Here is a 14,340-nt window from a genome sequence, read left to right on the forward strand (position 1 = left end):
CTAACCCATGTCGACCTAATGACCCTGCTGACCTAACCCATGTCGACCTAGACTCATGACGACCTTCCTGCATGTTGACCTAGACTCATGTCGAACCCAATAACTGTCGACAAACATTGTGGTGACCTACTGATCCATACCCGTCAGATGACTGCTCAGAGAAGTGTATAATGCAAATTCGCAGCCTTGCGAGTCTACCAAACCCCTCCCGGCGAATGAATGCCCACCCGTCTCACCTTCGCAGTGCGGGTTCGCACGTACAGGCTGCGAATGGATGTTTAGCATAAACAGCCATTCGTATGCCTCGGGTAACCACACACATCTTTCGATGGTCAGCGACCATCGAAAGATGGGGAAGGTACACGCATATAAAAGTGACTTTCAAGTCACTTACATATGTGTGCACGCTGGAACGGATATTGGTCGGGCAGCTGACATCCGGTGATGTCAGCTGCCAGCCCCCCACTCCCGCGTCACTGCCTCATTACCATGAGAACGCCTAGCGTTCTCATGGGAACGCCCATGGAATGCTGGGTGTTCCAATATGGTAATGGGGCAGCCCGGCACCCCCCCGCCCTTCTCCACCCCCCGCATGCCGTTTTAGCTCCCCTTGTATTGCAACATGCTTTGCACCAGACACAAGTTACATGCTCTTTTCCTTTACTTACAAAGTCGGGTACTTGTGTATTATCACGGCGCCCGATTTAATCTAAATCGCATCCGATATCGCATCCGATTTGCGGCCGATTTTTTGGCCGATTCGATCTGCGATGTGAATTTGCGTCCGATTTTCGGCCATTTCCTGCCGATTTGCATGTTATTCCATCCTTGCACACCCCCAGGTACTATGCGATGGTATGCGATGTGATTTTCGGGAAAATGCCCCTGATTGTACAATTAAATATCGCATAGCATTGCATGCCAGCAAGTGGCATGCGATGCGATGTGATTCGCAATGTTAAATGCACCCCCATTGTTAACGCCACCCCCACTATCAACGCCAACCCGAAGCGTGGCGAGCGGCGGCGGTACTCGTCCTCCGACCTTTTCATACCCCCACTATCCACGTCGGCGTGGAGTTGATTTTAGATAGTGTGGCGAGCGTAGCGAGCCACTGATCCCGAAGCGTAGGTTATGTGCAGGTGGGTGACTCAAGAGTTGCCGGGGACAACACTGGCAAGAGATTGTGGGGTGGGTGTGGGCGGGGTTGCTGCCGGGCATTTGCAGGGGGAGGTGGGGAGGCTGAGAAGGGGTTGTGGAGACTGGCAGGAGAGTAACGCTGCGGGGGGTGAGTGAGCGGGCAGGGATGCTGTCGGGAGTCCGCGGGGGGTGTCCGAGCAGGAGGGGCTGCAGACAGTTTTTGGGAGATGGTGGGGTTGGAAAGATGCTGGCAGGGGATTCAGGAGGGGCTCAGGACAGTGGTAGGGGTGGGGGGGTTGTGGCTGGGGATGCTGGCAGGGGATTGAGGTCAGAGGGTCTGGGGACACTGCCAGGGCACCTCCTTCTCTTGCTCATCACAGCCACTTACAGGGAAGGAGCAGCCAGACTTTGCTGGTGATAGGCTATTAGCCCTATCTGTCACTGATTCCGCCCAGTGTTATACACACAGTCACAGAGTGACAGATCTGGCTAAATATATAAGAGATAGTTCTAACTAATTTGTCATATTGTTACTAATGAAATTAAGTACTTTTCTTTTTTCGGATACTGAAGAAATATGTCTCACAGCATTTCTCCCAACTGTCCCCAACAGGCAGAATTTGATGTCTCTCGCCTGCCAGTGCCTCAAATGCTTTTGATGCAGATTCGATCCCAATGCCCGCTCCCTTGTAGTGTAAATCGAATAGAAAAATTTTGTTTTGGCAGCCAAGACTATATAGTGGAAATCTAATAGATAGTGCAAATCTAATTTGTTCACTGCAGCATTCAATTCGATGTCCATCTCCTGCCTGAAGCCAGTGATCTAATAGTAAATCTAATAGCAAATCGAATGGAAAATTTTATAGAAAATAGTGGAGATAGAAAAGGAGTAGAAAAAACTTCAGAGCAAGTCAAATAGTCCATATCTAATAGAAATTGAATCAAAAACAGGGCAGGCATCAGGGGAGAGCCAGCCAGCATAATATTTGTCATAACTATTTTATTTGTATTTTTTATATTATGTAAATTATTTATGACAAGGGAGGCACTCCCTCACCTGACTGCATGTCCCTGAATTATGCCCCTGTCTGTAACTTCTCCATCCACTGGCAGGGGATGCAGTCAAAATCCCGATGGTCAAAATACCGATATTTAAAATCCCGACAAGGTCAAAATACCGACATTTAAAATCCCGACAAGGTCAAAATACCGACATATAGAATGTAGACAGGTGAAAAAGTGAACATGACTTTCGATCGACAGGTCGCGAGGTCGACATGGGTTTTTTCACAGTTTTTTGACCCGACATGTGCCGACAGGCGGTATTTCATTCCCTACCATCCACTAGGGCATGGTGGGAGAATAAAATAGTGTGCCATGCGCAGCGAGTCACCGTGCCCGAAGCATGCGAGGGGCTGCGGTTGGCTTCCAACTGTGTCCACGACGACTGTGCAGACATTCGGGTCAAAAAACTGTGAAAAACCCATGTCGCCCTCGCGACCTGTCGACCGAAAGTCATGTTCACTTTTTCACCTGTCTACATTCTATATGTCGGTATTTTGACCTTGTCGGGATTTTAAATGTCGGTATTTTGACCATGTCGGGATTTTGACCGTCGGGATTTAATACCGAATCCACTGGCAGTTCTGTCCTCAGCCCTACTTTGCATTTGTAATGTGTATACTAGAAATACCGTAATAAATACCACTAGATAAAACATGTTAAAGCAATAAGACAAAAACATGTTAACACAGTGACTGCTTCCACCCGACCATGTAGTAAAAACACAGAATTCTCGTAAAGCTCCATCTCCAGGTCACGTTTTAGAGCAGATTGTAACAATAGGCATTAAACTGAGTCAAACACTATCCACTCATAAGATATACTGTATGGACGTTCAATAACAAGTGCAAGCTGCCCTGAAATTCCATCTGATCTCTAGGAGGGGCAAGCAGGGGAGGTGTCAGTACAAGAGACCCCTCCTGCATGTAACTGCGATCGCAGCACTGCAATGTCACATACTGGGATCCAACAACACGGTCATCGCTTGTGATGTTCCCTGCAGACGGCCAGCTGAGTAAGCCTCAGCTTTCACAGCTGGCCAACGAAAGCAGAGGCTGCGAGGCAAGGAAGTCTTCATGTTGGCCTCCTAGAAAATGGAGGCACCCCCCCATTAAACTGAGTCAAACACTATCCACTCATAAGATATACTGTATGGACGTTCAATAACAAGTGCAAGCTGCCCTGAAATTCCATCTGATCTCTAGGAGGGGCAAGCAGGGGAGGTGTCAGTACAAGAGACCCCTCCTGCATGTAACTGCGATCGCAGCACTGCAATGTCACATACTGGGATCCAACAACACGGTCATCGCTTGTGATGTTCCCTGCAGACGGCCAGCTGAGTAAGCCTCAGCTTTCACAGCTGGCCAACGAAAGCAGAGGCTGCGAGGCAAGGAAGTCTTCATGTTGGCCTCCTAGAAAATGGAGGCACCCCCCCATTTAAAGAAACCCCCCATCCCTACCCCCTCAACACCACGGCTTGTCAATCAGGCAGCAGAAGAGGTAAGGATGGTGACCCATTCATATTCTGCATATACTCAGGACCGATAATCTGTGTGCCTCCCCTATACTATGCTCAGCTCTGAATCATTAATTATAACTGTGCATTAAAACAACTTCTGAAAATGCCAACAGCGCAATCACTTCAGCCAGTATCAGAAAGGTGGTGGAAAAATGATGGGTGTTTTTGGTTAGTAATGCTCGCAAGGTGACTGACCGGTGCAGAGCATTTGGAGGCGGAACGCAGGCATTCCCCGGCCATTTGGAGGGAAGGTCACGGACATCAGCAATGGCCTCCTTCTCCCCAAGACCTTCACAGCGCAGAGTATAGACTTACTCAGCGCTTGCGAGTAGGGCAAATCATTTGATGGTAAGTGATTTCCCCCTGTGTGCATGGGGTGGGATTGCTCAGGCTGGCAGGTGGTGTTTATCAGCTCGCTGGGCTCCGAATACTCGCAGCCCAACAAGCTGGTCTGAATCGGGCCCATAGTCCATTCCGTGGGCGTATTATGGGAGTGCCACAGGCTTGTTAGTGTGATCGGGCTGAGTTCCCAGATGCACAGCCACAAGCATGGGAGAGATGTGCTGATTTTGAGATAGATGGTGTTGTATAAGCATGCCCCAATCAGCATTAAAGTGTGCATGGTTAGTAAAAGATAATGAAGGGTATTCAATCCTGAGACCGACTGTCGGGGCTTTCCCGTCAGTCGGATTCACAGCCTTTATCGACATGTTCCGGGTTTGACAATCAGCAGCTGTTTTCCACATTTTAGATTTGACTTAAAAAAAAAAAGAAAGAATCTGAAAGCCTTCAATGCTGTCCTAAACGGCAGCATTGAATAGGCGAGTGCCGATATTTCTGCCGGCGTAAGTGAGAAGTGTGTGTTCCATTTGTAGTAACTCCCAGATGTGTGACCACCAACACGTATTGCTGGGTGATCTATTGCATGCAACTCCGAATCAGCCCCTTTTGACCAGCAAGTGGTGTATTTTGCATGTACAGAACTGTTGCAAAGGTAACATGTAAAAACTTCACCTTATTACTTGTCCTTCATTATAATTCATTTTACTACTCTGAAATACAATAAGAGCAAATCCTATTAATTAAAATAGGTTTATATGTGTAAAAATACTTTATCAGAGAGTCCCACAAGGGTTTATTAATATTAGTAAGAAATATTAAGACCAACTAATTTATTCATTCCCTAAGTAATAAATATGTTGGGTCACCCAGCAGGTTTACTTGCATGAGAGCCATGCTAGGCTAATGGGCAGATGATTCTTTTTTCATTTTGTAACTTGTGAGATGAGGTAATTGTCTGCAAATTGTGGGAGTGGTGTTGGTGGAGAGGGTTCAGGTTAGTGTTGCTTTATTATTATTATTATTATTATTATTATTATTATTATCCTTTAATTATATGGCGCCACAAGGGTTCCACAGTGCCCAATTACAGAGTACACATAAGCAAAACAGGAAAGCAGTGACTTACATTTGAAGACAATACAGGACAAGTACAGGGTAAATGATTATAGGAACACCAGCCCATTACTGAAACCTAAGCATCCAGGTGGCAGCAAACAGCATGCTTTGGTGCAGTGGAAGACTACTGAAGTAAGAAAGGATAAGCACATAAGGTAAGTGGTCCCTGCTCGTGAGAGCTTACATTCTAAAGAGGAGGGGCCGACAGACAGGGGTAACACCGGAGGGGTAGACGGGGCGAGGAACAGAAGGTTAGGAGGACAGTTAGCTGGGTTTGGTGAAGAAGTGGGTCTTAAGAGCTCGCTTTGGGAGGTTCTAACACAATGGGATGGAGGGCGGCTGATAAATGTATTTATTATTATTTATTAACAGTGTCTTATATAGCGCACACATATTCCGAAGCGCTTTGCAGAGAATATTTGAACAATCACATCAGTCCCTGCCCCAGTGGAGTTTACATTCTATATTCCCTACCACATGTACACACACACACAAACATTCTAGGGTTAATTTGTTGGGAGCCATTCAGCCTACCAGTAAATTGTTGGATTGTGGGAGGAAACCGGAGCACCCAGAGGAAACCCATGCAAGCACGAGGAGAATATACAAACTCCACACAGTTAGAGCCATGGTGGGGATTGAACACATGACCTCAGTGCTGTGAGGCAGTAATGCTTCCGTACTGCCCAAATGTCTAAAGGTGGCCTGATCCTTAAATTCGCCCCTGTACTCTACCTAAAAAGAGATCTAAACATGAAGATGATTAAGACATACAAAGTTAGCCTTGACTAAGGTCATGTTGTCTACTATATTGCCTAGAGGAGAAGGTACTGACTTTCTTTTCATCTAAACCTAATAAATCTAAACTCTGAGTTATATGGTCTTTCTACAAATTCTTTTTGTCTTCTGCCTGCAGCAAACTGCATTCCACATCAAGTAATCCTTCCTTGTGACTACAGGTTTGTCTCTAAAGAACATGTAGGGTGCACAGATTCCTCCACACTTAATACAAAATCTCACTCATACCCATTTACTATTGGCAAGATGTCCTTCTAGGTAGGCATTCATCATATGCAGATTCTGGATACAACCTACAGTATAATTTTGTTTGTATTTTAAAGATCTTTAAAAGGAATGGTGTTATCACATTAATTACAAATGTAACTAAATCTTCATTCCCAAACATAGTATTTATTATAGCCATTCACTGTACTTAGCAGGGTCCTGGTGCTAACAAATAGATAGGACATTCTTCATAGCTGTAAACCCCCAAAAAGTACTATTATGGGGAAAGGAGGAGATTTAATAAAGTGACAGCACTGAACTCACCTGAAACACCTAAATCATTATAAACCAGTCATTTATTAAACTTATTATCTAAAAACATGACATCTGATCAATTGCCTGAAGGAGTAAAATAGGACTTTCCAATTCTAACTAATCTGTATTATTCTCTAAAGAGACATAAAAATGTTGACATTATCTAACGGCACCTACTGTATTATCTACTATACATGAATACTCTTAATTGATGCATACATTTCTTAAATTCTGTAATAAGTAGGCTGCGATTACACGTATAGCGTTCATGCACAATTACCATAAAGCCATATCTGTCTGTAGTCACGCTTCAGAAAATTTATAGAACGGGAGAATAGGTGGGGTTCCTGTTGCGCAGTTAAGCAGCAGGTATTTGGTAAGGGCTTGGAGGAGACACCACACCTCCACTGGGAAACAATCGAAAAGGGTAAAGATGCCCTCCACCAAAAAATAGCGCTAAATATAAAAAAGGTATAACTTCTCTGTTTATGGGCTTAAGTCTGGATCCCCGTCTGTTCTGGATCTGGTAATCCCATATGTAAGACAAGAAAAAAACAGAGAGCTCCGTCCTCGTGTAATACTGTGATTTTATGGAGTGCTAATCTATTTTCATAAATATTCAATCCCTTCTATGTGGTGTGTAATATGGTCGGGGGGTTCCCCCTTTCACAACACTCACACTGTTGTGAGATCAAATTAGCTTATCACAGTATTCGACTCTCTTATACTCTAAGGATGTATGGATGGCGTCGGGGATTCCCCCTTTCAGGTTACTCACTCTCTTTCTTCTTGGAAGAAGCACATCAACTGGTCTTTTCTGAAGAATGAAGCCAGGACTCCGTCAAAAATAAAATATAAGTGGATCCTTTATTTAATATTTGTAAAAAACATGAGCATTATTGTCCAATCTCAGGTTAGCTGACGCTCCAGGGGTCCAGATGGTAGATACGATGGGGCCCCGTAAATGGTCCCTCTGGTAGCGGTCAGTTCACCCAGACTAGAAAAACTGCTCCTTAAAAAGTCACTCCCAACGCGTTTCGACCTCTAATGTAAGGTCTTTTTCAAGGTACGTCACCACCTTGCCGCGTCACTTCTGGGGGGGGGGGGGGGGGCGGCTGATTCACAGGAAGTTCCCATATGGAACCCGGTACCCGGGAACATGTGTATCTAGTTGATATTTATCAGGACAATGGGAAAAGTTATCTTGTATACAGAAGACCGAGTGACACACAGGTGATGGGAATATTGATAATGAGAGGGCTATTTAAACCTGGTCCTGAGAAGTCACTGGTACCTTGAAAAAGACCTTACATTAGAGGTCGAAACGCGTTGGGAGTGACTTTTTAAGGAGCAGTTTTTCTAGTCTGGGTGAACTGATGGCTACCAGAGGGACCATTTACGGGGCCCCATCGTATCTACCATCTGGACCCCTGGAGCGTCAGCTAACCTGAGATTGGACAATAATGCTCATGTTTTTTACAAATATTAAATAAAGGATCCACTTATATTTTATTTTTGACGGAGTCCTGGCTTCATTCTTCAGAAAAGACCAGTTGATGTGCTTCTTCCAAGAAGAAAGAGTGAGTAACCTGAAAGGGGAATCCCCGACGCCATCCATACATCCTTAGAGTATAAGAGAGTCGTCTGATGTTACTGTGATAAGCTAATTTGATCTCATAACAGTGTGAGTGTTGTGAAAGGGGGAATCCCCCGACCATATTACACACCACATAGAAGGGATTGAATATTTATGAAAATAGATTAGCACTCCATAAAATCACAGTATTACACGAGGGCGGAGCTCTCTGTTTTTTTCTTGTCTTACATATGGGATTACCAGATCCAGAACAGACGGGGATCCAGACTTAAGCCCATAAACAGGGAAGTTATACCTTTTTTATCTTTAGCGCTATTTTTTGCTGGAGGGCATCTTTACCCTTTTCGAACGCTTCAGAGAATGATGCTTTTACACAGCAGCTGCATCCACTTGCTAATGCCTGCAGGAGGCACCTGAAGGAAGAGGATGCCTCCTGCCAGCATCTCAGGGCCTGATTCAGATATTGCGGCAGATCACATTCCGTATAAAATATGCTAATGCTGCAGGAGGTGTTTGAGAGAAAAGGACACCTCCTGACCATATAGCATATCCAAGTGCTATGGCCTAATATGTGGGACTGGGTCTTCTCCGAAACCATCGACCAACTGAGTAACCCTGAGGTTGCTCTGTTCTTCGCAGCTCCATAGCCAAGGCCAGTGCATCTACTCTGGAAGATACAGGCTTTGGCCTGCCACTCAGAGAAAACAAGGGGGGAAACACACCACCATTTCCATGAACACTGAGTAATTCCTCCCCCAGCCCGCCCCAAATGGCAACAACTCTGGGGGAGCCGTGTGCGATCTTGTAGGTATTGGAGCTATGCATAAAACCTAGGGCTTCAATACATCACTCGATCACTCCCTTTGTTGTGGAACCCATTGTTCTTGTCCTCAAAAACATTGCTCACTTCATTACATCCCATATAGGGAAACAACAAAAATTGGAAATTGCATTGTTCACATCCTGGACAGAGCTATTAAGATCCATAAATAAAATATAGTATTATATGCCTTTTTTGGGCAAATATCAAACTGCTTTCTATAGGAGACACCACCTTTGAACAACTGCTGATAAAGGATTCCAAGCAATCCTCACATCTGAACTTCGCTATCACTTGGCTGAACACTGCTTAACATGGCCGCAATTTACAAAGCGATGGCAACTACTTGTTCCTTCATCCTTTTACTTGAGATTCACTATATTAATATAAACATTTTGTTTGTGCAGTGTATGTTATCTACTTACCAAACACATCACCTCTCAGTATTTTCTCTTGTCCAATTATGTTTTCATAATCATCTTCTTCGTCCTCATCATCTTCATTTTCATCCTGTTCCTCTTCTCTTTCATCCTCCTCATTATACCTTTCCCCAATGTATACTCCATCTTCATAATCAAATGGTTGCAAGCGTGTTTTCGGTGAAGGAGTAATAACAGGTTCGGGGATTGTATTCTTCAGGTCTTCATTCCTCTTTAGGCTGTTCTTATGTGCCAAGAGTTTCTTAATAGTGTCTTTAACACTTCCAACTATTTTAGTGTTTTCCTTCACCGGCTTGTCTAGAATTGCTGGAGGGAAATAATGGAAGTGTTAAAGAAGTGTAAAAACAGAACATATTTAAAATTAGCTTTCAATTATTAAACCATCGAAATAACACACACACACACACACACACACACGCATATATATATATATATATATACATACATACAGTATATATATATATATAATTATTATTATTATAATATTATTATTTTTAGATTCATCCTTAGTTGTATAAAAAGTATAATTCATATGAATTCTGAGTATCTGAGTGGTAAAATAACTTTATTTATGACATGATGTGGCATTGTGACTAGCTGAAAGGTGGCACACACCTCCACATCATTGATTGTAAATTACCATCTGTCCATTTGGTGTCAATGTTCTAGTGGTGTCTATGGATAATATTTTGTTGTTATATGAACTTGCTTCCACAGTTATAGCCCGGCTAAGTAGAAAGTTTGAAGTCTTGGCTCCCAGAATAGAACACATTGGGGAAAGGTATTACGAATGGAAAGCAGACAAGTGGAGAAGTTGCACACAATGACCAATTACATTCTAGCTAGCATTGAAGTTAATTTTATAAAAACATAGGTAGAAGCTGATAGGTTGCTATGAGCAAATGTTCCCCTTTTGCACACTTTAGAATGTTTGCTACATCTCCCTGTTAATAAGTCCCATAACTACCAGATGTAAGGTGACAACACTTGCTGCTAAATAAACTTTATTTAGCGGTGTCCGAGTTTAGTAATACCCCTTTCACATCGTGCTTAATTACTGTGTTCATGCCAGTTTCTTGCCAGTTCAACACGGTAATTGGTGCGATGTGAAAGGGGTCACCAGGTCCATCCAACCGGTAGCAACACGGCAATAGGAACCGGTAAAAAAAGAAGGGTTCTTACCAGTTCATTGCTGTGTTGTTTTGTGGTGTGAATAGGTTAATGAAGTCGAGTGATCCGTTTCCTGTTCACACTATGGAGGAGGCAGTGTTAGGAGCAGCGCCAGCACTAAGCGCTGCCTCCTCCCCCACCCCCGCATGACGCTCCGCCGCTCTGCCCTGCCCCGCATGACATCAGCGAACTGGCAATATTGCAATCTGAACAGTGCAAAATGCAGGATCGCACCAGGACTGAACCGTTACAAAGTCCTGGTGCCACCCCGCATTTTACGATGTGAAAGGGGTATTCATAACCCCTCACAATTATATATTTAGGGTGGGTTACTGGATCATGGAAACTCCAACCAAAAAGTCTTGTCTATAATCTGAAACACATTTAGCATAGTGGTGAGTTCTGCCATTGAGACCAAATATTTGGTTTAATATACTTTGTAACAAGGTTTTGGTGGTGTAGCTACATGCCACAACCTGACAATCCTTTTCTCATCACACTGGAGGCGAGCCGAGCCTTCTGGTAGCTGCTGCTACTACATGCGTTTATTTAATAGTTTATAGGGAAAAAAATGCATAGGGCTCCTCTCGGGGAGGATAAAGGGCATGATCTACCTTCAATATGAACTTTACCAACACAAGGCTTGATCAACCAAGGTTAGTGTAACCATCGAGGGAGATCCACAGTGTGAGAGTTTCTCCACCTTGATACCACCTTAACTAGGACAGCTGGCACCAGGGCTGGTTTCTCAAGGGGAGCGCGGCCCACAAAAAATAAAGCCAGCACACCACCTGGGTACAATCAGCCCTCCTGAGTACAACACACCAGTAGTACTAGAATTCTTCTCTGTACCCCCCGGGTATTTATCTATTTATTTTTATTCAAATTATACTTATTATTATTATTATTATTATTATCATCCATTACAAGTACTCTACAAGCCCCAGCAAGCCATGTCATGCCAAGTTATAAGGGCTGCCAAAGCATGCTGGCACTGGAGAACCAAAATCTGCCTTTGAGACTACTGTAGCTTACATTCCATTTTTACTAGGAGACGTATGGGGTAATGTAATGTTACATTCAATCACGTGGCAAGTTTACATTGAGTTTTATCTGAAACCTGCCAAATGTACTAGCCAATATATTATCTTAGTACAAAATATGTCAAGGATTCTGTAACCAGACTGCAAAAGGATGGTTAACATACACTATGGGTACTTCTGTGGAATATGTTAAGGAAAGACTTTAAGTAAACATTCACTGGCTATTATGTTATACATTAAGATATTATTATTATAAGTATTCTAGATTTCATTTACAGTTTATCATAGGATCAGATGAAAAGTCACCATAAATATTTTAGTAATACCACTCTGGCTCAAGCTCTTTGATCACTTTTATTTTGTTTAGGGGAACTGTAGGTTACACATTCTTCACATGCTCCTGTATTATGAAATGCAAGTTAAATGAAACATACCAGGCTTTAACATTGCTGGAGAGTAAGGATGTGTAACCGCAATGGTAGACAATGTAAAAATCTATATATGGGATTTAAGAAAAAAAAAAAGATTGAAGCCATTGCTACACAGCTTGTGGGGTGCATTGTTCAAAGGAGGTTGACAATAACAATGTGTTATGATGTCAAAGTGTCGACAAGCAATATGTTGACATTGTCAGATTACAACAGGTGAATTGTAGATTTTGTCAGAATGTCGAAAATAGTGTTACAGACGGGAGTGTTAGGTTTAGGCTGGGGGGGGGGGAGGTTAGGCACTAATGGGAAGTTAGGGAATAAATTCTCAAAGGACAGCTGCAGTATCGAAAAACTGACCCGGAAGTGCAGCAGCCAGAAGAGAGTAAGTCACCAATGGGTGACCAGCCTGAAATATTGACATTCTAATATGTTAACATTTTATATCCAACCTGTTCGACAGTACATTGAGGAGAACTGATTAAGGGACGATTCTGGATCACACACATTGATCCGAATTCAGCCCCTGCTCTGATGGTCGGCGCATGCACATTTCTGCTTATGTGCAAACCATGACTGCAAATGGCCGCGGCTACTTACTCACTTGCTAGGCAGTTTGCAGCGGGGAGGGAGGGACAGGGGTGGTGGGAGTGCTGGGTCATGGGAACGCCCAGCGTTTTATGGGCGTCCCTTATGATAACGCTGGGTGTTCTCATGGGTACGTGGGTGACGCCGCCTACCCTACCTGTCTTCGTCCCAGGACCCGCAAATAAATTTGAAACTGATTTTATTTGCAATGGCAGAAAAAAATCATTCAACGGTCGGTGGCATGTCACGGGATGTGTCTTCATTACACATCCCCTTGCATGGTTGCGAGGGGAAATGGTGGTGGTGGTTGCAGATTACCCAGCCAACCACCTATGGGCTATTTCACATGCTCCGGCTCCTGCCAGGCGGCGAAACCCCACACAGTGAAAAGCCGTGCCGCACACCATAGTTAATAATGAACACAATTGTGTACATTCACTCGGGTCGGCCACGGCCCGGCCGCCCGGTTGCAGCCGGATCCCACCACTGGAAGGGATTGCTGCCGGGCTGTGGCCATCCCTATCATTCTAAACTCCTGAGTGCGGCAAGGCTTCTTGGCCGTGCGGGGATTCGCCGCCCGGCAGCAGCCAGAGCATGTGAAATAGCCCTATGACCACCTAGAAAACACATTTAAATACACTTAGAAGTATTTGAACACCATCAGGATGCAGACATGGTGCAACTTAGACACCTGCGCACACAGAGAATTTCACTCCATTGCATCTGACATCCACTAAACCCCCCCCCCCTTCTCCGCAGCCTGACTCTAACCATAAGTAACCATTAGTGCCTTACTATCTCTCCATTTTTAGTGAATAACCCTGACCCTCTGCAGCCTAACCCTTACCATCTGTTCCATGCCCCAGGTGGCCCAATCCTCCCCTGACAGTATTTTGGGGGGCATATTTCTCTCATGCTGCATTTTTAATGGCAATCCTTATGGCAGCTGCTATATTGTTTGTAAATTGTACTTGTAATTGGTTTTTACACCTTTTTCTCCTCTTCTGGCCTGAGGGAATGCATGTAAGACTGCCGTCCATGATAGACCTGCTTTTTTGAAAACGAAAACCTACAGAACCCTAATTACATTAGGAAAAATCAGACATAGCATTAGGCACAGCAGGCAATGTCTGCTGTGGATTTTTCCTTTAACATTATCTTAAGTAAAGTTTTCTTTTATCAGCAATGGAAAATTGGCAGGAAAAATATAAGCTTGTGTATAATTACCTTACAAAACAATATATAGGAAAAGGAATAACAAATCTGGGGAGGAAGTGGGGTGTAGGGTGTTACCCAACAGCCTCCAAACATATCTTCTATACTGACCCATGGTAGGAATGGTATATTCTTTCTAAAACACACCTGGCTAATTCATGGAGTGATAATTGTTAATTGTTGAAATTCCACACGGCCAGGAATCCGTGCCGTGCACAGTAGTTGTGTCCATTCACACGGGACGGTCACGGCCCGGCCGTCCGGTTGCAGACGCATCCCGCCTCTGGACGGGACGGCTGCCGGGCTGTGGCCATCCCCTCCATGATAAACTACTGTGTGCTGCACGGCTTCCTGGCCGTGCGGGTTTTTGCCGCCCGGCAGGAGCCGGAATGTGTGAAACCGCCCTTATGTGCCTACAGGAGACAGTGGTGTAATCTGACCCTGTACACCGTGACAGCTGGCAATGTTTCCAACTGTAATCACTAGGACACCCTTCACTCTCAGCACCTCACTGTCACTAGGAACATATTACTAGATTTT

At 44.2% G+C, this 14,340-nt stretch overlaps 1 protein-coding gene across 1 annotated transcript in view; it reads right to left on the reverse strand.

Moving 5' to 3' along the window:
- The window catches only part of EGFL6 (EGF like domain multiple 6), a 103,365-nt gene that overhangs the window by 29,311 nt on the left and 59,714 nt on the right, over positions 1 to 14,340 (reverse strand). The window contains exon 8 of the mRNA XM_083174308.1: positions 9,342 to 9,662. Coding sequence (XP_083030434.1) covers positions 9,342 to 9,662 — 321 coding nt within the window. The remainder of the gene's footprint in view (positions 1 to 9,341; positions 9,663 to 14,340) is intronic.

Source organism: Crinia signifera, chromosome 2 (assembly GCF_055691185.1).
Source record: "Crinia signifera chromosome 2, ASM5569118v1, whole genome shotgun sequence".
Taxonomy (NCBI): Eukaryota; Metazoa; Chordata; class Amphibia; order Anura; family Myobatrachidae; genus Crinia; species Crinia signifera.